The sequence below is a fragment of the Microtus oregoni genome, unplaced genomic scaffold (assembly GCF_018167655.1).
Source record: "Microtus oregoni isolate MIOR12 unplaced genomic scaffold, Mior012 000003F_ref0000135, whole genome shotgun sequence".
NCBI classification, from domain to species: Eukaryota; Metazoa; Chordata; class Mammalia; order Rodentia; family Cricetidae; genus Microtus; species Microtus oregoni.
Genome location: NW_024543062.1, coordinates 22652346 through 22675693, shown reverse-complemented (window position 1 = coordinate 22675693; position 23348 = coordinate 22652346). Strand labels below are relative to the sequence as shown.

The following is a 23348-nucleotide window of genomic DNA, read 5'->3' as shown; positions in this document are numbered from 1 at the left end:
ATGCCAAACTCTTAATGTTCGTAGTGTCCTCTGTGGATGTTCTAAGCTCTCAGCAGCAGAACAACGGGGTATTTACCGTCCTAGAGAGTCCCTTCAGGCCTTTCTCTGAAAGGGTGTGAAAGCTGCCTTCTGCGGAGCAGGTAAGGACAGGCCCCCAGTTGGCACCTGGGTTCCCTCTGAAGACAAAGGATGGGATGGGAAAGGCAGAGGGGATGATTCATCATGCTTAGATCCCAAGCAGACTTTCAGCGTACAAGGAAATAGAGCCGGTAAAGGCTGGAGGCGCCTCTTAGGAGGTCCTTGGCACCCCGAGCCTTGCCAAGACCAGGGAGATAGCTACTAGGCCAGTCCATGTCCATGCTCCGTTAACAACAGAGGTAACCGTAGGGACAGAGCCGAGTGGCCCAGACCTGGCCAAGAGCCATCTCAGCTCCACCCTTCCCCTACACCCAAATGTGCTTTGTTTTTTACACTCTACAGTTTTTTTTTTTTAAACTTTTTTGAGGCAGGGTTTCTCTGTGTAACAGCCCTGGCTGTCCTAGAACTCACTCTGTAGACCAGACTGGCCTCAAACTCAGAGATCTACCTTCTTCTGCCTGTAATGGGTTACAGACTTGTGCCTCCAAGCCTGGCTCTGCCAACAGGATATTGGAAGCACAGAATCATGGGATTTCCCCTCAAGGTTGTTCTTTTCCGGTTCAGCAAGTGTAGTATAGGACACCCAGTAGAACCTGAATTTCAGACTCAGCGAATTGGCTACACATGCCCTAATTATATTTTGCCTGAAAAATCTTTTCTTAGTAGTGATTTTATTATTATTATTATTTTATTATTTTGAGTTAGGATCTCTCTATGAAGCCTTGGCTATCCTAGAACTCACAAAGGAGGTCAGGACTTTAAGCTAGCCTAGGCTACATGAGACCCTGTCTCAAAAATCCAAAATTAGAAGCTGCAGAGATAGCCCAGTAGGCAAGAACACTGTTTTTACTCTTTTGAAGGACCAGAGTTTGGTTCCCAGGACCCACACTGTGGCTCAGAAACCTGCTGTAACTCTAGTTCCAGGGGATCCAACACACTCTTCTAACCTTTCATAGCACCAGGCACACGCATGTGGTACACGGGCATACATGTAAGCAAGCACCCATACATATGAAAGAAAAAAAAGCAGTCGGGCACTGGTGGTGCGCGCCTTTAATCCCAGAACTTGGAAAACAGAGGCAGGCGGATCTCTGACTCTGCCCCCCAGTAGAAAAAGAAACAGTAAGGCAGGGCGCTGGTTCACTGGGTAGGAGCTTGGTGAACAAGCATGAGGACCTAGCTTTGATCTTTAGCACCCATGGAAAGGCCAGGCTTGGCTTAGTGTATCTTAATCCTAGTGTTTGGGGTGGGGCTGTCATCTGACAGGGGGATGGCAGGGACTTGCTGACTGCCAATGTAGTTGAAAAATAGCCAGCTCCAAGTTAGGATGAGAAACCCTGTCTCAAGTGAGTAAGATGGAGAAGGATAGAGCGGGACAGCTGACATCTTCCTCTTGGCTTGTCAGGTACACGTGCTGTGCACACACAGATCTTTAAAAAATTCTGTGTACTACCCCAGACTTGGAGTTAAAGACTCCAAGCCTAGGCCAAGTCCTGTGTGTGGGTGCTGATTCCGGTGTGTGCGTTTCATTTGGATGCAAACATTTTTTTTAAAAATTAAAGCATTTATTTACTTATGTGTATGAGTATTTTGTCTGTATGTATGTCTGTGCACCACCTGCATGCAGTGCCCAGAGGTCAGAAGGGCTCTGACCCCCTGGAACTGGAGTGACAGACAACTGGGAACTGAACCTGGGTCATCTTTTTTTTTTTTTTAATTTCTCTATGTAGCCCTGGCTGTCCTGGAACTCATTTGGTAGACAAGGGTAGCCTCAAACACAGAAATCCTCCTGTCTCTGCCTCTTGAGTGCTGGATTAAAGGCATGTGTCTCCAGAACCTGTTTTTTCTACTGTTTCTAAGTGACAGGCAGCAAGATGGCTTAGAAGGTAAAGGTACTTTTCATCAAGCCTCAAGATCTAACCAACATGGTAAAAGGAGAGAGAACTGACTCTTTTTAGCTATGGAGCCAGTTCTAGAACTCACTCTGTAGACCAGGCTGGCCTTTAACTCACACAGATGTCTGCCTCTGCTTCCTGAGTGCTAGCATTAAAGGCCTGAGCCACCGCCACCACCACCACCACCGGGCAAAAACTGATTCTTAAATTGTTCTCTCACCCTGCCCCCCACATTTGCAATAGTACCAGAGTGCCCAAACATATATACACGGACACAAGCATGAAATAACCAATGTTAAGCCTTCAAAACTGAAAATCAACTCATTAAAACAGTTATACTTATGTATAGGGTATATGTATTGTCGTGACACAAGTATGCAGCAAGGCAACTCCAACATGAGTCATTTCTTCTCTCTGCCTCTCTTGAGACACGGTCTTACTATGTAGCTAGTCCAGACTCTCTTTGACTCTATCCTCTTTCCTTAGTTCTTCCAGGGCCAAGATTATATACGTCCTACATACCACTACTCAGTGTCTTTGAAAAAAGGGACTAGATTCACCTTTCTGTGCAAGTGTTAGGACAGCCAAGTCGCAACATGCTGCTGAAGAGGCTCCAGGAATTGAGGAAAAATTGTTGGTGCAAAGAGGAAGATTTATTTGGAATGTCCACAGACAAGATGGCAGGAAAATGTATTTACTTATTTCTCTCTCTCTATTTATTTGAGACAGGATCTCTATATAGCCTTGGCTGTCTTGGAACTCACTCTGTAGACTAGGCTAGCCTTGAATTTTCTGAGATCAGCCTTCCTCGCCCTCCCAAGTACTGGGATTAAAGGTGTGCACCTTAAGCTCCTTGTAGATCTTTTTTTTTTTTTTTTTTTTTTGGTTTTTCGAGACAGGGTTTCTCTGTGGCTTTGGAGCCTGTCCTGGAACTAGCTCTGTAGACCAGGCTGGTCTCGAACTCACAGAGATCCGCCTGCCTCTGCCTCCCGAGTGCTGGGATTTCCTTGTAGATCTTGACGCCTAAAATTACTTTGGAAATAATTAGCATTCATAACTTTGTGTGGTGTAACAAATCTGTAAAGAGCAAAGATCATGATAACGTCTAGCGCAATATGAAAATTAAACTAATTAAAACAGCTTCACTAGTATCTGGACACACACGGAATTGAGTCCAGGGAAGGGGCTCGTAAACTTTTTGTAGTTTCAATGTAGGGCAAGCTCTCTTTCCTAAGGCTCACCCAGGAGTTCCCGGCGACTCCATGACCAAAGCCAAGACCAACTAATTGGTTCTTCTTGATGTAAAGTCAATGGGATTAAACCGCTTTTTCGCTTTCCACGTCTTTCCCTCTCAAGGACAAAAGCCACCAACAGCAACAACCGCCCCTGGGGTTCAGATTATTATACCGGCAAAAATCTAACCACAGCTCCAATTAAAGGAGAGGCGAATTTCCCTTTCCGCGCAGGCGCACTCCGTTGCAGCGACCCTTCACTATCGCGATACACCGACGAGATCGACGCTGGCCCTTTAACGGTCCCTTCCCGGGGGGCTTGCCCAGCGCGTGCGCACTGCGGTTCTGCGCTTGTCATCATGGCGACGCGGGGCCATGTGCAGGATCCGAACGACCGGCGCCTCCGGCCCATTTACGGTGAGTATCTGGAGCCGGCCTGCTGGCCAGTGCGGCAAGCCGAGGCTTGCCCTGCCGGGAGCAAAGGCCCAAGAGGGCAGCCGGGGGCGCGTGAGGCGTGGGGAGGGGAGGGGGCGGGCCGCGCGGGACGCTAGGCCGCAGCCTCGGCCTCGCGTAGGTGCCGGCTGGCGAAGCTCGTCCCTGAGGTGGCACCGGCGGGTGCACGCAGCTGTCAGGACGCGCGGGATGCGCCCTTCCGGAGAGACCACTAGGCCGCTTTATTCCAGCCGCTCCCCGGGAGGCCGTGGTCTTTCTTGCAGGTGACAACCGGCTCCGGTATGAGGTGGGAGCGCCTTCCTGAGGGGAGGATGCCCCAGTGGTAGTGATTTTGTTAACGAGGATGAGTGCCCGGGATTTGTCAGACTGATGAGGTCTGGTGCCCTTGGAGAAACTGAGGCCCAAAGAAAGGAAGGGACTGATGCAAGGTCACCCAGATCGAGCCCCATTCTGATGCTACTCAGTGCAGGAACAGCTGCTCTGGGCGCACGTGGGAGGCGGGGGGAGGGGGTCCCCAGAATAGCGGGGAAGAGATGGCTGTAACTGGTGTCGGAGGTGCGGGCCGGACTGCTGGAAGGATTTTCCTTTCTGCACCGTGTCTGGTTTTTCTCTGCAGCTTACCTTCCGCGTGCTTAGTAGATCCCTCTTCACGGCACTGTCCCAAACCCACAGACTTTCAGATGAATCTTGATGTCATCTTCCTTCCCTGGTAGAATAAAAGAATCCCAGAATTGAGTCGGAGAGGAACACTTTGCAATAATTGAGCTGGTCTGTTATTGGAAGTGCTTCCTTTTTGCGTTGCCTTTTCCTCCTCGATGATTGTACGGTCTTAGGTACTGATTGAGGAAGATTCAAGGGCAGTGGTTTCTCAATAAAGTAAACCTCACATTTCAGTGTGACTCTGCGTTTTGGCTTTTTTTTTGTTTTTTTTTGTTTTTTTTGTTTTTCGAGACAGGGTTTCTCTGTGGTTTTGGAGCCTGTCCTGGAACTAGCTCCTGTAGACCAGGCTGGTCTCGAACTCACAGAGATCCGCCTGCCTCTGCCTCCCAAGTGCTGGGATTAAAGGCGTGCGCCACCACCGCCCGGCCGTTTTGGCTTTTTTATATGTTGTTTTTATATTTATTTATTTATTTATTTATTGTTTTTTTCGAGACAAGGTTTCTCTGTGGTTTTGGAGCCTGTCCTGGAACTAGCTCTTGTAGACCAGGCTGGTCTCGAACTCACAGAGATCCGCCTGCCTCTGCCTCCCGAGTGCTGGGATTACAGGCGTGCGCCACCACCGCCCGGCTTGACTGCTCTTTTTTAAGACAAGGAGGTTTCACTAAGTTTCCTGGCTGGACTCAAACTTTCAGCTGTACCACCGCCTTCCATCTGTTGGGATTACAAGCATGTGGCCTTATGTCTAGTGGTCATAGTTTTATATATGCATATATATTTGGTACATTTTAAAAATTATACTTGTTGAAATATTTTTGGGTGTGGTCACAGGACTGGTACTGTGCGCCTCTGGAGTTCAGAGGACACCTTGCAAGAGGGAGTTGGTCCTCTCCTATCATGTGGATTCTGGGAATTAAATTCTGGCCAGCTGTCAGGAATGGCAGCAGGTGCCCTCAGCCGCTGAGCCATCTCACTGGCTTTTAGGTGCTGTGCTGTGTGATGGCTTACCTTCATTACCTGTTCCTAGTACTACTGGCCCTCTGTGGTGGATAATGATAATAATAAAGTTCAGAACAGTCAGTCTGTTATAAGAAGGATCTTTAGTCAGTCAGTGCCCTAGAGCTTTTACCTGGGGTGTCTCAGTTAACCTTACGCATTTGCATTTCTTCAGACCCCCCCCCAAAAAAAAAACAGCTGGAGAAACAAGTTTTATTGCTTATGTAATTTATCTAAAGCTAATGCTTCTTGAACTTGGGTTTGAACTCCAAGCACACTGGCTTGTTTGTTTGTTTTCCAGACTGGGTTTCACTGTGTAGCCCTGGATGTTCTGGAACTCACTCTGTAGACTAAGTTGGCTTCAAACTCACAGAGATGCGCCTTCTTTTGCCTTCTGAGTGCTAGGATTAAAGGCATGGACCACCATGGCCCAGCTCAGGCACACTGTCTTAACCACTGTATAAGAAATTGCATCACTTTGATTTGCCTACTCAGATTTCCCCATTGCTACACATCCTCCTGCCTTTGCATAAGGCAGAGAAGTCCCTATGTAGACCAGGCTAACCTTTGGCTTGTAGCTGCCCTTCTACTTCTTTTTTTTTTTTTTTTTTTTTTTTAATTTTTCGAGACAGGGTTTCTCTGTAGTTTTGGAGCCTGTCCTGGCACTAGCTCTTGTAGACCAGGTTGGCCTCGAACTCACAGAGATCAGCCTGCCTCTGCCTCCTGAGTGCTGGGATTAAAGGCGTGCGCCACCACGGCCCGGCTGCCCTTCTACTTCTGTGCAATAGAAAGTAAAACCTAAATTTAGGGTTCATGGTTTGTGAATCACATCCTTACACAGACACCACCTGTAAAACTTCTCATTTTTCTGAACTTTTACAAAAGACTCAACTTAAGAATAATTAGAATCATAAATTTGTTCTTGAAGACCAAGGAGAATACTGTTGGTCTTACATTCAGTTACAAGGAATAGTGTTTTGAATTGTTCAATAAGAAACTACCATTTCACATTGCCAAACATCAGGATGTATTTATTAACCAGAAGTGTCAGGTCATATTCTGAGACCTAAAGTCTGAATTTCGTAGCTTTTGTTTCAGCTAGTGGGGAGAGTAGAGGAGGGCTTCTGAGGGGCTACTATAAAGTGGCAGGACTAGGCCTTGCTGCAGCTTTCAGACTGTAGAGCTCCTGAACTTTGTTGTCAGACACATTAATGCTCCTAAACAACTGCTAATCCTCAAATCCAGGCTGTACTAGCTAACCCGTGACCAAGTTCATCATGGAGCTCAGGCATGGCATGATGTTCAGTAACTGCATTAACTGAGAGCTGGTCACTGCAGGGAACTGAAGGCTGGACAGATTAGCAGGCTCAGGGTTGTAAGAAGTGAGTTGTAGGGCCGGGGTTAAACACAGGCTTCTGTAGTCCAGACTAGAGCTCCCTAAATTGCTCATGCTGGCCTCAAACTTGAGACCCTCCTGTCTCAGTCACATGAGTGTTCAGATTAAAGGCTAGTACCACCGCATCCTCCTGCCTTCTTGAAATGACCTCTTGCTGGGCAGTTCTCACCAGTGGGCACTCTGGTGTGGGTGGGCAGCACAGTGCTTTTCACTACTGCCATTATTCTGATGCTGGGGCCGTGAGATGGCTCAGCAGGTAAAGGCACCAAGCGAGGTTCATCCTGGGGCCCTCATGGTGTTAGGAGAAAACCTCAGGCACAGCAGCAACCTGTGAACACACATATGCACACACATGATCCATTGTTCAAATCTGTTGTACCTCCAGTCTTATACAGTCAGGTGTGCCATGATTCCAGCAGGCTCTCCAGTGACAGTCACTTCTTTTATGAGTTGGGCAGTTTTCCTTGGGTGTCTGGTCAAATCTTAGGGCAAGTCATTAAAACGTGAAGTGTTCAGTCAAGGTTAATATTTATTCTGAGTATTTTGTTGGAAAGTATTAACTGTGTGAGTCTTAGAAGTGACAAGGTGTCATTTTATGTGTGGGTGTACATGTGAGTGTGTATATATGTGGAACCAGAAGTCAACCCTGGCTGTCATTCCTCAGGCACCATCTGCCTTGCTTTTTGACTCTGGGTCTCTTTATGGCCTGGCACTTGCTAGGTAGTTGAGGCTGACTGAGACCCCCAGGGTCTGTCCTGTCTCTGTCTCTTCAGCATTGGGATTACAAATGTATGCTACTGTAGCTGTCCTTTTTACTTGATCAGGGGATCAAACCTAGTCCTCATTTTGCATGATGAACACTACCCCCTGAGCTATCTTTTCAGCCCCTGTTTTGACTTTCTGTAGAAATTTCACTTGGTATAAGATCCTTTCTTCTGTAGTGAAAACACAATTACTTAAAAGCTGTGTTTAGATGGGGATGTAGCTCAGTGATAGTGTCTGACTAGTGTGTATAGGCCATAGGTTCAGCCCCCAGTACTGGGGCAGGGGGAAAAAGAAAACACTTCAAAAATTTCTGTGTGGGATAGAGTATAATGGAGTATCATGGTCATGAGAGACCTACCCTTGTAAGTGATTTTTATCATATTGTGTAATGTGTATTACTACGATAATTTGTGTGTACATACGCACACATGGTTATTTTTTTTTTGATGGAGGGTCTCACAAAGCTCAGGGTGACACTAGAACTTGACTGTATAGCTAAGGATAACCCTGAACTTCAGATCCTTTTGCCTCAACTGTGTGCTGGGATCACAGGCTCTGTCACCACATGCAGTCTTTTTTTTTTTTTTTTTTTCTTGTTTTTCGAGACAGGGTCTCCCTGTGTAACAGTCCTAGCTGTCCTGGAACTAGCTTTTGTAGACCAGGCCTCAAACTCACAGGGATTCACCTGCCTCTGCCTCCCGAGTGCTGGGATTAAAGGCGTGTACCACCACTGCCCAGCCCACCACATGCAGTCTTATGGAGGTGTTGGGGTCCACTGAGCTCTATTGACAGCTCAGACATTTAATAGCTGTGTTTGTGCTGAGGGCTGATCATGAAGTGTTGAAGTGTGGGCATCTGGGCTGTTAAGAGCAGGTCTCGAATCCGCCTTGTGGATGTAATGTTGTACTTTGAATGTGGAATGAGGGAAATAGTGGTGAACACCCCTTGAGTATGGTCTGCTGAGGACACAAGCAGAAGACTTCTATGGTGGGAGTTAGAGTGGGTAGAGTGGAAGCGGGCCCAGGCGGCAGAGGACAAGGATGCTAGGAAGCTTGTTTTGGTTTTTCTTTGAGAGGTTTGCCTTTTTCATTTATTTTTATTTTTTTTAAATATTTATTTGTTTATTATGTATACAGTATTCTTCCTGCAGGCCTCATTACAGATGGTTGTGAGCCACCATGTGGTTGCTGGGAATTGAACTCAGGACCTTTTGAAGAGCAGGCAATGCTCTTAACCGCGAGCCATCTCTCCAGCCCTCATTTATTATTTTTTTAAAGATTTATTATGTATACAGTATTCTGTCTGCTTGTATGCCTACAGTCAAGGAGAGGGCACCAGATCTCATAACAGATGGTTGTGAGCCACTATGTGGTTGCTAGGAATTGAACTCAAGAATTCTGGAAGAGCAGCCATCTCTCTGGCCCCTTTCATTTGTTTTTTTTTTTTTTTTTGAGACTGAATTTTATGTAGCCCAGGTTACCCACAGACTAGCTTTGTTACTAGGGAAGACCTTCAACTGCTGACATTCCTGTCTCTACCTCCCTGGATGCTGGGGTTGTAGGTGGCTGAGCTCTAGTTTAAAAGGAAACAGGAAGCACTGTTTCATCATTAGGCTTGTGAATATTGGGTGGCAAATAGGGTTAGATTTTTAAATGTGTTATTATTTTAGTTATTATTGAATGTGTTGGATGTTTTGCCTGTGTGTATGTCTGTGTTTCTCTTGCATACCTGGTGACTGGAAGCGAGAAAGGGGGTCAGATTCCAGCTGTCTGTGAGCTGCCATGTGGGTGAGCAGCCAGTGCTCTTATGCACTGAGTATTTCCCCAGCCCCTCTGCTCCCTTTTGAAAGATGGAAAGGCTCTTAGACTCAATGTGAGTGGATATAGTCCATCAAAGTAGACAAGGCATTGGGAATGGTTTAAAAGGGGGCAAATGGTGAACAGGGCAATGTGGAGATAGATACACTTTTGAACTGTTGAGGCAATCTTGTTATATAGCCCAGGCTGGCCTCAAACTCCTGATCCTCTTGGTTCATCTTCCTGATTGCTGGGATGGCAGACATGCACCACCATGTCAGGCAGGCAGTTTCTTTCTTTTTTTTTTAATTGATTTATTTATTATATATACAATATTCTGTCTGTGTGTATGTTTGTAGAGGGCACCAAACTTCATTACAGATGGCTGTGAGCCACTATGTGGTTGCCGGGAATTGAACTCAGGACCTTTGGAAGAACAGGCAATGCTCTTAACCACTGAGCCATCTCCAGCCCAGGCAGCCAGTTTCTTTCTCTCTTGTAGACAAGGTCTCACTGTGTGGCCCTGGCTGGCCTGGAATGTACTGTGTAGACCAGACTGGCTTTGAACTCACTGTGGCACATGTGTCCTCCACACATACATAGATAAATACACAAATGTAACGTTTTTTTCCTTCCTTTAATCCCAGTGTTAGGTGGGGAGAAGTAGGTGGACCTCTGAGTTCAAGGCCAGCTTGGTGTACATAGCAAATTTCACCTAGCCAAGGCTACATGGAGACCGTGTCTCTAAAAGAAAAGAAAAAGCAAAAGATAAACAAACCAGAAAAAAAAGTTGGAGGTCATTATTGGCTATATAGTTCTGGCCAAGATACATGAGATCCTAAAAAAAGAATATGTCACCCTACCCCAATAATTATAATATATATTCTTATTAGTAATGGAAACTTGTATCTCTTGCTGGGAGAAAACAATGAAAATAAAATGCACTCCCCTTCTTTAAAAGAAACAAAAAGGGGCTGGAAAGATGAATCAGGGGTTAAGAGCACTGGTTACTCTTCCAGAGGTCTTGAGTTCAGTTCCCAGTAACCACATGGTGGCTCACAACCATCTATAATGAGATGTGGTGCCCTCTTTTGGCGTGCAGGCATATATATAGGCAGAATGCTGTATACATAATAAATTTTAAAAAAATCTTTAAAAAAAGGGAAAGAGGGCTGGAGAGATGGCTCAGTGGTTAAGAGCATTGCCTGCTCTTCCAAAGGTCCTGAGTTCAATTCCCAGCAACCACATGGTGGCTCACAACCATCTGTGGAGAGGTCTGGCACCCTCTTCTGGCCTTCAGGTATACACACAGAATATTGTATACATAATAAATAAATATTAAAAAAAACAAAAAAGGAAAAGAAATTAAAAAGAAGAAACAAAAATAGATACTAGTAAAGATAACAAGAAGGTGAGAGAAGGCAAGGTGCGATCAAGCTGGCTGCAGAAAAGCTGACTCGTGGGTTCTAGTCCTCTGGGATCTTGCTGTGGGATTCTCTAGTTCTGTCTGTGAGGACGATACACCCAAAAGAATGCCTGCCCTGGGCTGGAGAGATGGCTCAGAGCTTAAGAGCATTGCCTGCTCTTCCAAAGGTCCTGAGTTCAATTCCCAGCAACCACATGGTGGCTCACAACCATCTGTAATGAGGTCTGGTGCCCTCTTCTGGCCTGCGGGCATACACACAGACAGGATATTGTATACATAATAAATAAATATATTAAAAAAAAAGAATGCTTGTCCTTTGAGCTGGTGCTTTACCGTACATACCCTGTGAAGCTGCACTGTAGCCAGTGCTGTTTCTGCCTCTGTCTGGTTTCCTGCAGGCTCTTTTGTCAGACTCCTTTTACTACGGGGTAGCCCCAGTCCCCAGCCAAACTACAATTAATTGCCTTTGAATTAGTTTTTTTTTTTTTTTGAGGTTGAATGTTTATTCAGGGCATTATGGAGGAGGAAGGGTGAAGGGGGGGGACAGAGAGAGAGGGAGAGAGAGAGAAGAGGAGAAAGAGGCAGAGAAGGGGGGAAACAGAGAAGTGGGGAGAGAGGCAGAAGCGAAGCTGCCTCTCCGAGAGGAAGATGGAAAAGAGAGTGAGCTCAGGCCGGAAGCTGAAGATCCTGAATTAGTTTTTAAAAGATTTACTAACTTTGGATATCATATTTACTGACCTGTTTGTTCAAGAGCTATGTGATTTAGAGACTCAGTAATGTAAGTTGAAAGCCAGCCTCACCCCTACCCCTCTAAGGTTTCACTGTGTAGCCCTGGCTGTCCTAGGACTCACTCTGTAGACCAGGCTGGCCTCAAACTCTCAGGTCTTCCTGCCTCTGCCTCCTGAGTGCTATGATTAAAGGTGTATACCACCACTGTCGGTATCAGACTTGATTTTCTTTTGCTCATTATGTTCTTCAGGGCAGACCTTGTTGGCTTTGTAGCCCTACTAAGTTGTGGCTAGAGGCGGGAGAGTCCCTTAGCCTCATCCCACAGACAGACTTCATCAAGGTGGCTCCTTCCTTCCAAGTTTTGTATTTTTTTAAAAAGTATATTTATGTGTATGTACGTGTTTGTGTGGGTTTATACCCCATGTGTGTAGTGCCCAAAGTGGCCAGAAGGGGCTATTGAATGCTCTGGAGTGGCAGTTAAAGGTAACTGAGTTGCCATGTTGGTGCGGGAACAATGCTGGTCCTGTGCTGAGCAGGCATTATTCCAACCCCACTTGCAAGGGATCTTGGATAAAGGGAGTTTTTCCTCAGCTTTTTTCTTGTTTTGGATTTTCTTTCTTACATGAACAGAGCCTGAAGGTGAAGTTTTCCTTATCCTCATCCTGCTTATGTCCTGTGAAGCTTCTTAGTGGAAGTTCTAGAGCGGTCACTAATAACCCTAGACTCCATATATTCAGGCTTTTCCATGGGGTTGCCCATGGCTTTCTGATGCAGATTTCTAGTGTTGTAGCTATTGGTTACCAGGAAGAAACCGTCAAGGAACTGGAGAGATGGTTCGATGGTTAAGAGCACTTGTTTTTCTTACAGAGGACCTGAGTTCAACTCCCAGAACCCACATAATGGCTCACAACCATCTGGAATCCTAATTCCAGGGGCTCCAACAAGTACACACACATCGTGCATGTATCTGCATTCTAGCAAAGCATTCATACAAAGTAAATAAATCTTTAAAAAAAGTGTCCACATTGGCGTGGGCTGCAGTTCTGTGGTTTAGATATGGTCTTACCATGTTCCCAGCCCTGGTGGAGCCCCTTGTCAGAGCCTTGTCACCTTCCAGAGCCAATAGGGAAATGCCCTTAGTCCTGACCCCAGCTTTGATTATTTATCAAATAATCACCCTAACAGTTTGAGCTCACCAAAGATGACTAATCTAAAAAACAAAAATAGGGGCTGGGGAAGATGACTCAGCAGTTAAGAGCACTGGCTGTTCTTCCGGAGGACCCGGGTTCAATTTCCAGCACTCACAATGGCAGCTCACAACTGCCTGTAACTCAAGTTCCAGGGGATTTAACATCCTCACACAGACACACATACAAGCCAAACACCAGTGCACATAAAATAAATGATTAAAAAAGATGACTAGTCTAAGAGAAAGTCTATTTTAAAAAAACCAAACAACAACAAAACGGTGGCCTTGCTATGCATGTAGCCCAGGCTGGCTTCAACTACTCAATTCACAATCCTAAACTGGGGACTGGTGTAAAAGGGTGGAGGTGGGGTGTTGCACTGTAATCTCAGTACTTAGGAGTCTGAGGCAAAAAGATCCCAATGAGTTGAAGGCCAGCCTAGATTACTTAGTGAGTTTGAAGCTAGTCTGAGCTTCTGCCACATGTGCAAACAGACACCACCTGCCTGGCCCATGATGTTTTAAATAAAAAATCAGGATATTTCTAAAGTCTCAAAGGCAACTGTATTTCTCATGTTTGCTGGTGAAATATTATGATACCTCTTATTTTTTTTAATAGATTATCTTGATAATGGGAATAATAAAATGGCAATTCAGCAAGCTGATAAACTGTTGAAGAAACACAAAGATCTTCACTGTGCGAAGGTAATTGCATTTGTCCTTTACTTATATTTGTGGGATATATATATATATGTTTTGTTTTGTTTTGTTTTGTTTTGTTTTTCGAGACAGGGTTTCTCTGTAGCTTTGGTGCCTGTCCCCGAACTAGCTCTTGTATTTTTTGAGGCAGCGTCTCTCTGTAGCCTAGGCTGTCCTGAAACTTGGTATGTAGACCAACTGACTTCAGATTCAGAGAGATCCACCTGCTTCTGCTTCCCAAATATTGGGATGAAAGGCCTGCACCATCATGCTGGGTTGTGAGTTGTATTTATAATTCTTTCTCATTTTCATTTTGTACTTTTTCTATATTATATTGTATTTTTGAGACATGGTCTTAATGTAACTGAGGATGACTTTGAAGTTCAGATTCTCTCGTTTTGCCCTCCCAGGCCCATTTCTTTTTCCCTCCTTTTCCCCTCCCTCACTCCCTTCCTCCCTTTCTTCCCTGTGGCTGTACAGATTCCACAGTGCAGAGCATGTAGAAGTCAGAGGAGAAACAACTTTTGGGTGTTGATTCTCTCCGCCTATCATGTCAGTTCCAGGGACTGAAGTCAGGTCACCAGACTTGTTTGGAGGAGCCTCTACCCAACAAGCCGGCTCCCCAGCTTGCTTGCTTGTCAGCTCTCTTTCCTCCCCATGTATTACTGTCCTGAGCACTTTATAGTGCATTGATAGTTCTTAATTGAAGCTTAACTGTATATTTTGGGATACTACTTAACTTTATTTTCACAGTCATTTTTGTCTGAGACAGGGCTTGTCTGTGGTGTATCTCTGACTGCGCTGGAACTAGCTGTGTAGACAGGTTGGCCTCAAACTGAAAGAGATCTGCCTACCTCAGCCTTCTGGGATTATAGGCATGTGTTACCACACCTGGGTTATTTTCATAATCTTTTAAAACAATATTAGAGCCAGGTGGTGTTGGTGTATGCCTTTAATCCTCTGCACTAGAGAAGCAGAGGCACACGGATCTCTCTGAGTTCAAGTCCAGCTGGTTTGGGAACAGGTCCCAAAGCTACAGAGAAAAAACACAAAACGAACAAACAAACGGAAAACAGTATTAGGTACTTGTATTGTGGCTAGGCTAAGAAGGAATTTTGAGTTGCTGTTTATTTATATTTTGTGAGAAGAGTTGTAGTTGATCACAGCTTAGCATTGATTGCAGCTTCTGCTTTTATCTTTGCTCTTGGTTCTCACTTTCTTGTCTTGGGGTATGCATATGGCCACTCACTTTCTTGTCTTGGGGTATGCATATGGCCACTCACTTTCTTGTCTTGGGGTATGCATATGGCCACTTTGCTCTTGGTTATCACTTTCTTGTCTTGGGGTATGCATATGGCCATTCATGGATTTGGTGCACATGTGAGTGCATGTGGAGGTAAAGGTGACATTTTCAAGATTTTAGAACCGATGATGGTGGCCCATTTCTTTAATTCCAGCACTCGTGAGGCAGAGGCAGGAGGGTCTTTGTGAGTTCGCAAGAACAGCCTGGTCTGCAAAGCAAGTTTCCGGACAGTCAGGGCTACACAGAGAAATCTTGTCTGTCTGTCTCTCTGTCTCTCTGTCTCTCTGTCTCTCTCTCTCTCTCTCTCTCACTCAAAAAAAGAAAAAAAAAGGTTTTATTATTTAATTGTCTGTATATACACCCCCTTCTCCATGCCTGTGGAGACTTGAATAGGTCACCTAAAACTGGAGTTACAGGTGTGTAAAGCTGCCTGACATGAATGCTGGGATCATTAGTTTAGTCTTCATTATTGACCAGCAAGTGCTCTTAACCACTGATCCAACTCTTCATCCCCCACCTATTTATTGATTTTGAGACAGAGTTGCATTGATGTGGGATTTGCCAAGTAAGCTAGGCTGGCTGGCCACTGTGCCTTTAGATCACTTGCCTCTGCATTCCTAGCACTGGGATTAGGAGCAAGTGCTAACGTTTGGGTATCAGGCTCAGCTATAGTGCTTCCAAGGAGAACTTTACCAGTCCCGCCCTCACCTCTCGCCTTGCTTTTCTGGAGATGGGATCTTACTATGTAGCCCAGGCACAGACTTGGAACTCTCCATTCTGCCTTAGCTTTTCTTTTCCCGTGGAAGCTGATTTTTCTTTTCTTGCTGTCAGGTTCTCAAGGCAATTGGTTTACAGAGAACTGGAAAACAGGAAGAAGCCTTCACCTTGGCACAGGAGGTGGCTGCCCTTGAACCCACAGATGACAACTCTCTGCAGGCCCTGACGATCCTCTACCGGGAGATGCACCGTCGTATGTGACTTTCCTTGTCTCTCCCCCCCCACACCTGTGTGGATGACAGTAGAGAGATGAATGTATTGGTCGTGGCCTTTGGAGAGCTTCACCAGGATAGTTAAATGCATTAGCTTAACTCGAAATGAGAGTCAAAATGAGTTCCTTTCTTTCTTTTTTCTTTTCTATTTTTTTGAGGCAGGATCTTGCTATGTAGCTCTGGCTGGCCTGGAACTCATAGAGATCCGCCTATCTCTGGCTCCCTCTAGCTGGGATTAATGTTGTATACTTCCAAACCCCAGCCTCATTTGAATTTCTTTCTTTTTCTTTTTATAACTTATTTATTATGTATATAGTGTTCTGTCTTCATTTAATGACTGTAGGCCAGAAAAGGGCACCTGATCTTATTGTAGATAGTTGTGAGCCACCATGTGGTTCCTGGGAATTGAACTCAGTCCCTCTGGAAGATCATTTAGTGCTCTTAACCTCTGAGCCATCTCTCCAGCCCTCATTTGAATTTCATAAATATTTTATTATAAAATATATATACACACACACACACACATATACACACACATACATATTTTTTGTTTTTGTTTTTCGAGACAGGGTTTCTCTGTGGTTTTGGAGCATATCCTGGAACTAACTCTTGTAAACCAGGCTGGTCTCGAACTCACAGAGATCCACCTGCCTCTGCCTCCCGAGTGCTGGGATTAAAGGCGTGCGCCACCATCGCCCGGCAAAATACATTGTTTTATGCAATGTGCTAGTAAATTTGGTGAGTCATGAAGCTACCCTATAATTAAGAAGTAGAACCTTGTTGGGCTGGTAAGATGGCTCAGAGGTAAAAGACTGCCATGCAGACTGACACCTGACTTTAGTCCACTGAGCCCACAATGGAAGGAGGAAGAAACTTCTAAGAGTTGTCCTTGAGCCACCATGTCTGCTCTGTCCACAGTCTCCTTGCCCACATGTCTGTTGTGCCATGCTCTCCTTGCCCTCACGTCTATTGTGCCCACGCTCTCACATTAAGCAGTAAGGGAAAGGCAGAATGGATTAGAACAGTGTTGATGCTGGGAAAGCCTCCCATATTCCAACTGAGTCTCAGTTTCCTTTGGGAGTATTTCCTCTCCTGAATTACTTTGATTGACTTGTTTGCTGCCCTATCCCTTCTGTCTCTTCCCTTCTTTGCTGAGCTGGACAATCCCTCTGCCAAGGAATCACATCTGAGGCCCTCTGCTGGCTTTAGTTCTCTGTCTTGTTGTTTCAGTGTGACAATGCCCCTTTAGTTTATCTTGGGTTTCATGTTGCTGGGTCTGTGCTATGTGCTTCTGTGTAATGCACTTCTGGACTGATACCCATGTGGCTCTGGTGAATCCATGTTCATTGCCAGGGATTATTCATTCCATGATGCCACCGCAGCTAGGAATAGAATTGTTGTATCAGAGAGAGTTTGTTTTGCTTGATGATGAAGAAAGATAATATTGACTATTTCTGTGATACTGGAGATCAAATACAGGACCTTACACATTGCTAGGCAAGTACTCAGCCCCTAAGCTACACTCCTTAATATATTTTTTATTTTGAGCTGACTTTTACTAACTATGCCAGAGTGGCCTTGAACTTAGTCTATAGACAAGACCTTTAACTTGCTGTCTTCCAACTTCAACCTTCCAAAAATTGGGATCATAGGCATGCGCTGCCATACCTAGCTGCATTGGGTATCAGTTAATGCTATACTAGAGATCTTCTCTTTTAGTCAGAGTTTAACACAGAGAAGAGACAGCGATCAAATTGGGAAGGAGAGGCAGACTCTTCAGGGTGGGGCCTGCAGAGAGGATTGGGATTGTGTTCTTGCTGGAAATGGTACGTGCATGGGGTTTACTGAGTAGAAAAGGGAACAGAAGAAGCTATGCAGTGGGAACAGCATATTAGGCCAGGATATGACATAGGGTACCCTGAAGAACTACAGTTAATGTCACTACACAGTGGAGGGCTAAAAGAGAGAGTTGAAAGGAGACAGATTGAGTTCATGGCACAGATACCATGAAGAGATATGACCTAATCCATGCTTCATCAAAACAACACTTAAAGCTAGATGTGATGGCACACACCGTTAGTCCCAGCACTTGGGAGGCAGAGGCAGGATCTGGCCAGCCTGGTCTACAGAGTTTCAGGACAGCCAGGTCTGTTAAACAGAGAAACCCTGTCTTGAAAAAAAAAAACAGCAAAAAATACTCTCAACAATACTTAAGCAGAAGATGGGAACAATACCTCCCTCCATGTCCTTAGTGCAAGGAGGAACCATTTAACCCTTTCAACCTGTGGGTCAAGACCTTTTGGGGGTCAAAGGACCCTTTTACAGAGGTCAAGCCAGATATCCTGCATATTAGATATTTGTATTATATTTCATAACAGTGACAACTACAGTTATGAAGTAGCAACAAAAATAATATGGTTGGGGGGAGTCACCACAGCATGAGAAACTGTATTAAAGGGTCTCAGCATTAGAAAGACTGAGAACACCTGCTTTAACCAAACAGAAAAGAGCATTAGGATTTTATCTTATGGAAGCAAAACCCAATCTTGCTTGTCTTCCTCTTAGCGGAGTTAGTCACAAAGCTTTATGAGGCGGCTGTGAAGAAAGTTCCCAACAGCGAGGAGTATCACTCTCACCTCTTCATGGCCTACGCCAGAGTGGGCGAGTACAAGAAGATGCAGCAGGTAACCAAATTCACAGCCTTCTGGGTAGGGCACAAAGTCTCTGATATGATTGAGCTGCTGTGTGTGTGGTGATCAGCCAGTTATGGAGTTCTCAGGGATTTGGGGAAGTTGGCTGGCTGCTCATGTGTTTGCTTTGGTTTGCTGTCAGCTTGAGATTGCTCTAGAGTGACATGCCTGTTCAGGTTTCAGAAAGTGGATAGGCAGAAATCACAGAGCACAAAACAGAGCTGCTCTTAAGTTTACATCCAGTTAATTGAGCTGCTTTAGCCTTCTGAGAGATAAATTCACCAGGGGAAAAGTCCCTATGGCTGAAATTCTTAGCTTTTGCTCTCCAGAGGTGGCTTATTTGATCGGATTTTAGGGGTTCATTGTGTACATTTGAAGAATGTTACACAAATATTTACTTTTTTTTTTTTTTTTGTGGCATGGTGGGTGAAACCCAGGCTAGGCAGATGTTACTGGTGACTGTATTTTTAGCCCTTTAGAAGTTGCATTAGGGCTGGGGCTGTAGCTCAGTCGGAATGTTTGCCAGGAGTGCACATTTTCTGGGTTTACCATCAACATTAATGTGAGCTGGACATAGTGGCACATTCCTTTAATCCCAACACTCTGGAAGTCAAGCCAAAATCAATCAATCAATCAATCAATCAATCAATCAGAGGTTCGAGGCCATCCTTAGCTATATGATGATTTGTGGTCAGCCTGGGCACCATGAAAGACTTGCCCAGAATAGCCTTCAACTTGATGTCATTCTGTCTGCAGCTTCCTGAGTAGCTGGGATTGTACAGTGTAGTGTTTTGTGTCTTTAGCCGCATTGTAGGATAAACCTGTCATAGTGGCATGTGCCTATCATTGAAGTACCTGGGTAGATGGTGGGAGGGTCAAGAATTGAAAGTTAGCTGCATAGTAAGTTCAAGTATAAGGCCCTGGAATGAATTCAAGATCTTGCTTCAAAAAGAAAACAACAACAACAAAACCTGCTTGTAGCTAAGCCTTTCGTGGAACTTTGCTTTAAACTTTTTTTTTTTTTTTTTTTTTGGATTTTTCGAGACAGGGTTTCTCCGTAGCTTTTGGTTCCTGTCCTGGAACTAGCTCTTGTAGACCAGGCTGGCCTCGAACTCACAGAGATCCGCCTGCCTCCGCCTCCCGAGTGCTGGGATTAAAGGCGTGCGCCACCACCGCCCGGCTGCTTTAAACTTAATAAGCAGTATCTAGCAAGGCTTGAGTTTCAGTTTCTGCCTCTTGAGTGCTGATATTTTTATAATTTGAGTTTTTGGGGGCTGGAGAGATGGTTCAGTGGTTAAGAGCATTGGCTGCTCTTCCAGAGGTCCTGAGTTCAATTCCCAGCAACGGACCTGGTGGCTCACAACCATCCATAATGAGATTTGGTGCCCTCTTCTGGCTTGCAGGCATACATGCAGGCAAACACTATACATAATTAAAAAAAATAAATCTTAAAAAGAAATTTGAGTTTTTGTTTAACTTGTTCTTTGCCTGCAGTATCACACCGTAACTATAGGAAGTCAGACAGAGTAATACAAATCCTTCCTCAGAATCAGCGTTTATATTCTCTTATATAAGTTTTCAAAGTAGAAGTACTTCTTGTGTCTCTCATGAACTTGTTTTCCTTCCTCTATGGTTTTTGGTGCTGGAGATTGACCTAGGGCCCTACACGTACTGATGTCTACCCTTCATGCAAAGCCCAGCCTTTGACTCCTTGAGTTTTTTTGTTAGTTTTAGAGATTGGACCCAGGGCTTTCTGGTGATAGGCCAGCGCTTTCCCACTAAAACTGGCCCAGCCCTCTTGATTTTTCTTGTGTGTGTCTGGAACCCGGGTCCTTTGGAAGGACAGCCGGCTCTCTTAACTGCTGAGCCATTTTTCCACCCCATGACTCACTCTCTTTGATTTTGTTCAGACTCATTTTCCTCCTGGGAATTGATGACTTACTCACCTATTGACCTCAAATGTTTGTGCATCCTAATATCTTCTAGCCTAGAGCCTCACTTGTCCTTTAAGATCCATCTGAAATGCTGTTTTTCAGGGGATTTCATAATGATACTTCCCCATTTTCTCTTAAGGAGGAAAGAACGTGTGTGATTTCACCTTTCTTGGAATCACCTAGCATGTGATTCTGTTTATTTATTTATTGTTCCTTTTGTTTTGTGTGTGTGTGTATACATACATACATACATACATATATGGGTGTGTTTTGCTACTTGTATGTTTGTGTACAGTATCTGAGGAGGATAGAAGTGGGTGGGTAACTAGATCTCCTGGGTCTATAGTTAAAGACAGTTTTGAACAGTTTTGTGGGTGCTAGAAACTGAATCTGGATCTCTGGAAGAGCAGCCAGTGCTCCCAACTTGCCAGCCTGTAGTATGGTGAGTTTTTTTTTTTTTTTGGTGGGGGGAGGGGTGTTCAAGACAGGGTTTCTCTGTGTAGCCTCTCCTGGAACTCGCTCTGTAGAACATGCTGACCTTGATCTCAGAGATCTCCCCTAGTGCTGGGATTAAAGGCATGTACCACCACCACCTGGCTAGTATGGTGTTTTTGTTTTGTTTTGTTTTGTTTTGTTTTTTTAAAGATTTATTTATTTATTATGGATACAGTGTTCTATCTGCATGGATGCCACCAGACCAGAAGAGGGTACCAGATCTCATTATAGATGGTTGTGAGCCACCATGTGGTTGCTGGGAATTGAACTCATGACCTCTGGAAGAGCAGGCAGTGCTCTTAACCTCTGAGCCATCTCTTCAGCCCCTTAGTATGGTGTTTTTATACACATTTCTATTGTTAGGTAAATTTTAATTGGTTAGATCTGTGTTATGCATTTGGGAGATGGGTATAGGAAGGTCGAGAATTTAGAGCCATTTTCAGCTACATAGCAAGCCTGAGGTGGCTTCAGCTGCATGTTTACCTGTGCCCAGAAAAGAATCAAGGACTTGGGCTGGGTGGTAGTGGTGCACACCTTTGATCCCAGCACTTGGGAAGGTGGAGGCAAAGGCAGGTGGATCTCTGTGAATTTGAGGCCAGCCTGGTCTACAGAATGTGTTCCAGTTCAAGCTCCGAAACTACACAGAAAAAAACAAAACAATAATAATCAAGATATTGAGAGATAACTCTGTTGGTAAAATGCTTGCCATGTAAACATGAGGCTAGAGTTTGATTCCCAGTGCCCAGTACACTACATTAAATATGATGGCTTTCTTGTAATTCCAGTGCTAAGGAGGCCTTTTTCTGGCCAGCCAGCTTAGCTTAATTGACAAGCCTCAGATCCCAGTAGAGACCCTATCTCAGAAAGCAAAGTGGACAGCTCCTGAGGAACAACCCCTGAGGTTGTCCTCTGGCCTCCATAGGCATGTGCACACATGTGAATCTATATGTGTTGAAGGAGCTGCGGGCTGCGTTCCTACTGCCTGGCTCCTGGCCACCTGGCTAGCTTATGCCCCAAAATAACACACAAACTGTGTTCATATAAACACTGCTTGGCCCATTTCTATTAATGTGTGTAGCACCACGAGGTGGTGACTCACCAGGGAGATTCTAGCCTATGTCCATCTTGGGTCGGAGCTTCATCGCATCTGCCTCAAAGAGGAGAGCTATGGCGTCTGAGCTCACTTCCTCTTCCTCCCAGCATTCTGTTCTGTTTACTCCACCCCCCTATGTTCTAACCTATCAGGCCAAGCAGTTTCTTTATTAATTAGCCAGTGACCTTCCTCCATCACATAGGCATAAACACACACCACTTCTAATGAATTATTTGTGTGGTTTACATTTTGCCTTATCTGTTTTGCTTGTGCTAGATTTTGCTCATGCCTAGAACAGGTTCCTTTTTTGAGTTGAAGGGATTTGGGGACAGCAATTCAGTATGCTCAAGTAATTCTTGTTAGCTCTGTTTGTCTACATCTGCTCTAAGTGTGGGCATAGTATGTAAAAGGGTTAGTCATTTTTTCTGTTAGTTTTTTTGAGACAGTGTCTCATGTTGCTCACTATATAACAAGAGTGAACTCTTGATCTTCTGTCTCTACCTCAAGTTCTGGGAGGCCATGTTCATTACAGGCATGTTCCATAGTGCCTGGCTGGTGGAGTTAGTTGTAATTATTGATAGCTTGGAAGGACCAAATGTTTCCCACCAAATGTTTCCCACCAAGTCTACCTCCTGTCTGGTGGCCCTGCTTGCTGTAGTTGTTTCAGGGTCTTCAGTGAGGACTGCTGCTGTGGCTTGTTTGTTTGGACAGGGTCTCAGCCTAAGTTGACTTCAAGCTCCCTGTGCAGCTGAGGATGATTGGACCTCCTCTGTCTCCCAAGTGCCTGAAACTATGAGCATGCATCCCGTGCCTGGACAGTGGTGGGCATTCCTATGGCTTTGGGCATGGTAGGCACGCACTCCACCAACTGAACTTTATCCAAGTCTGAAGATCACACTGATAAACATTCATAGTCAAATTCTGTGAATTTTGGTAGTCTTCTTAGAACTGTACTGTGTCACATCCATTTTCTGAGTTTGGACTTAAATGGTTCAAAAGTTGAACTGTCACTCAGGATGTAAAACTTGACATTTATGATTATTTGTTGTTGTCATAGTGATGAGGTTATCAGGCACTGCCATCACCTATAGTATGTAACTGTGTTACTGGTCTCCTCGGGAACGTGCCACACACTCAGACTTATATTTGTTTTCATTTCCAGTTTATTAATTGTCTATCTGATGTTCTCTAAATTATGCTCTCTTTCAGGCTGGCATGGCTTTGTATAAGATTGTCCCCAAAAACCCTTACTACTTTTGGTCTGTGATGAGCTTAATCATGCAAGTAAGTATGTTGCTCAGAATTGGATTGAAGTGTCTTTACCATCTTTGTCTCTAATGAACTGTGTCAGGAGGGTCTTGATGGATCATCCCTTGGTTTTCAATTTGGGAATACTTGGTAGTCTTTGTTTAATTAAATTTTATTTTATGTATATGGGTGTTTTGCCTGTATGTATGTATGTCTGTGAACCATATA

The 23348-nt window shown here is 44.7% G+C and overlaps 1 protein-coding gene across 2 annotated transcripts in view; it reads left to right on the top strand.

The window, feature by feature from the left end:
- The first annotated feature begins 3594 nt into the window (after window positions 1-3594).
- Window positions 3595-23348, top strand: part of Naa25 (N-alpha-acetyltransferase 25, NatB auxiliary subunit) — a 54860-nt gene continuing 35106 nt past the window's right edge. Inside the window, exons 1-5 of one of the 2 annotated variants that reach the window (XM_041648375.1) lie at window positions 3595-3682; window positions 13289-13374; window positions 15503-15641; window positions 18226-18344; window positions 23082-23156. In XM_041648375.1, the coding sequence (XP_041504309.1) occupies window positions 3625-3682; window positions 13289-13374; window positions 15503-15641; window positions 18226-18344; window positions 23082-23156 (477 nt within the window). In that variant the 5' untranslated portion in view covers window positions 3595-3624. Of the gene's footprint in view, window positions 3683-13288; window positions 13375-15502; window positions 15642-18225; window positions 18345-23081; window positions 23157-23348 lie in introns of those variants that run through there. The other variant, XM_041648377.1, reaches the window with a different exon arrangement.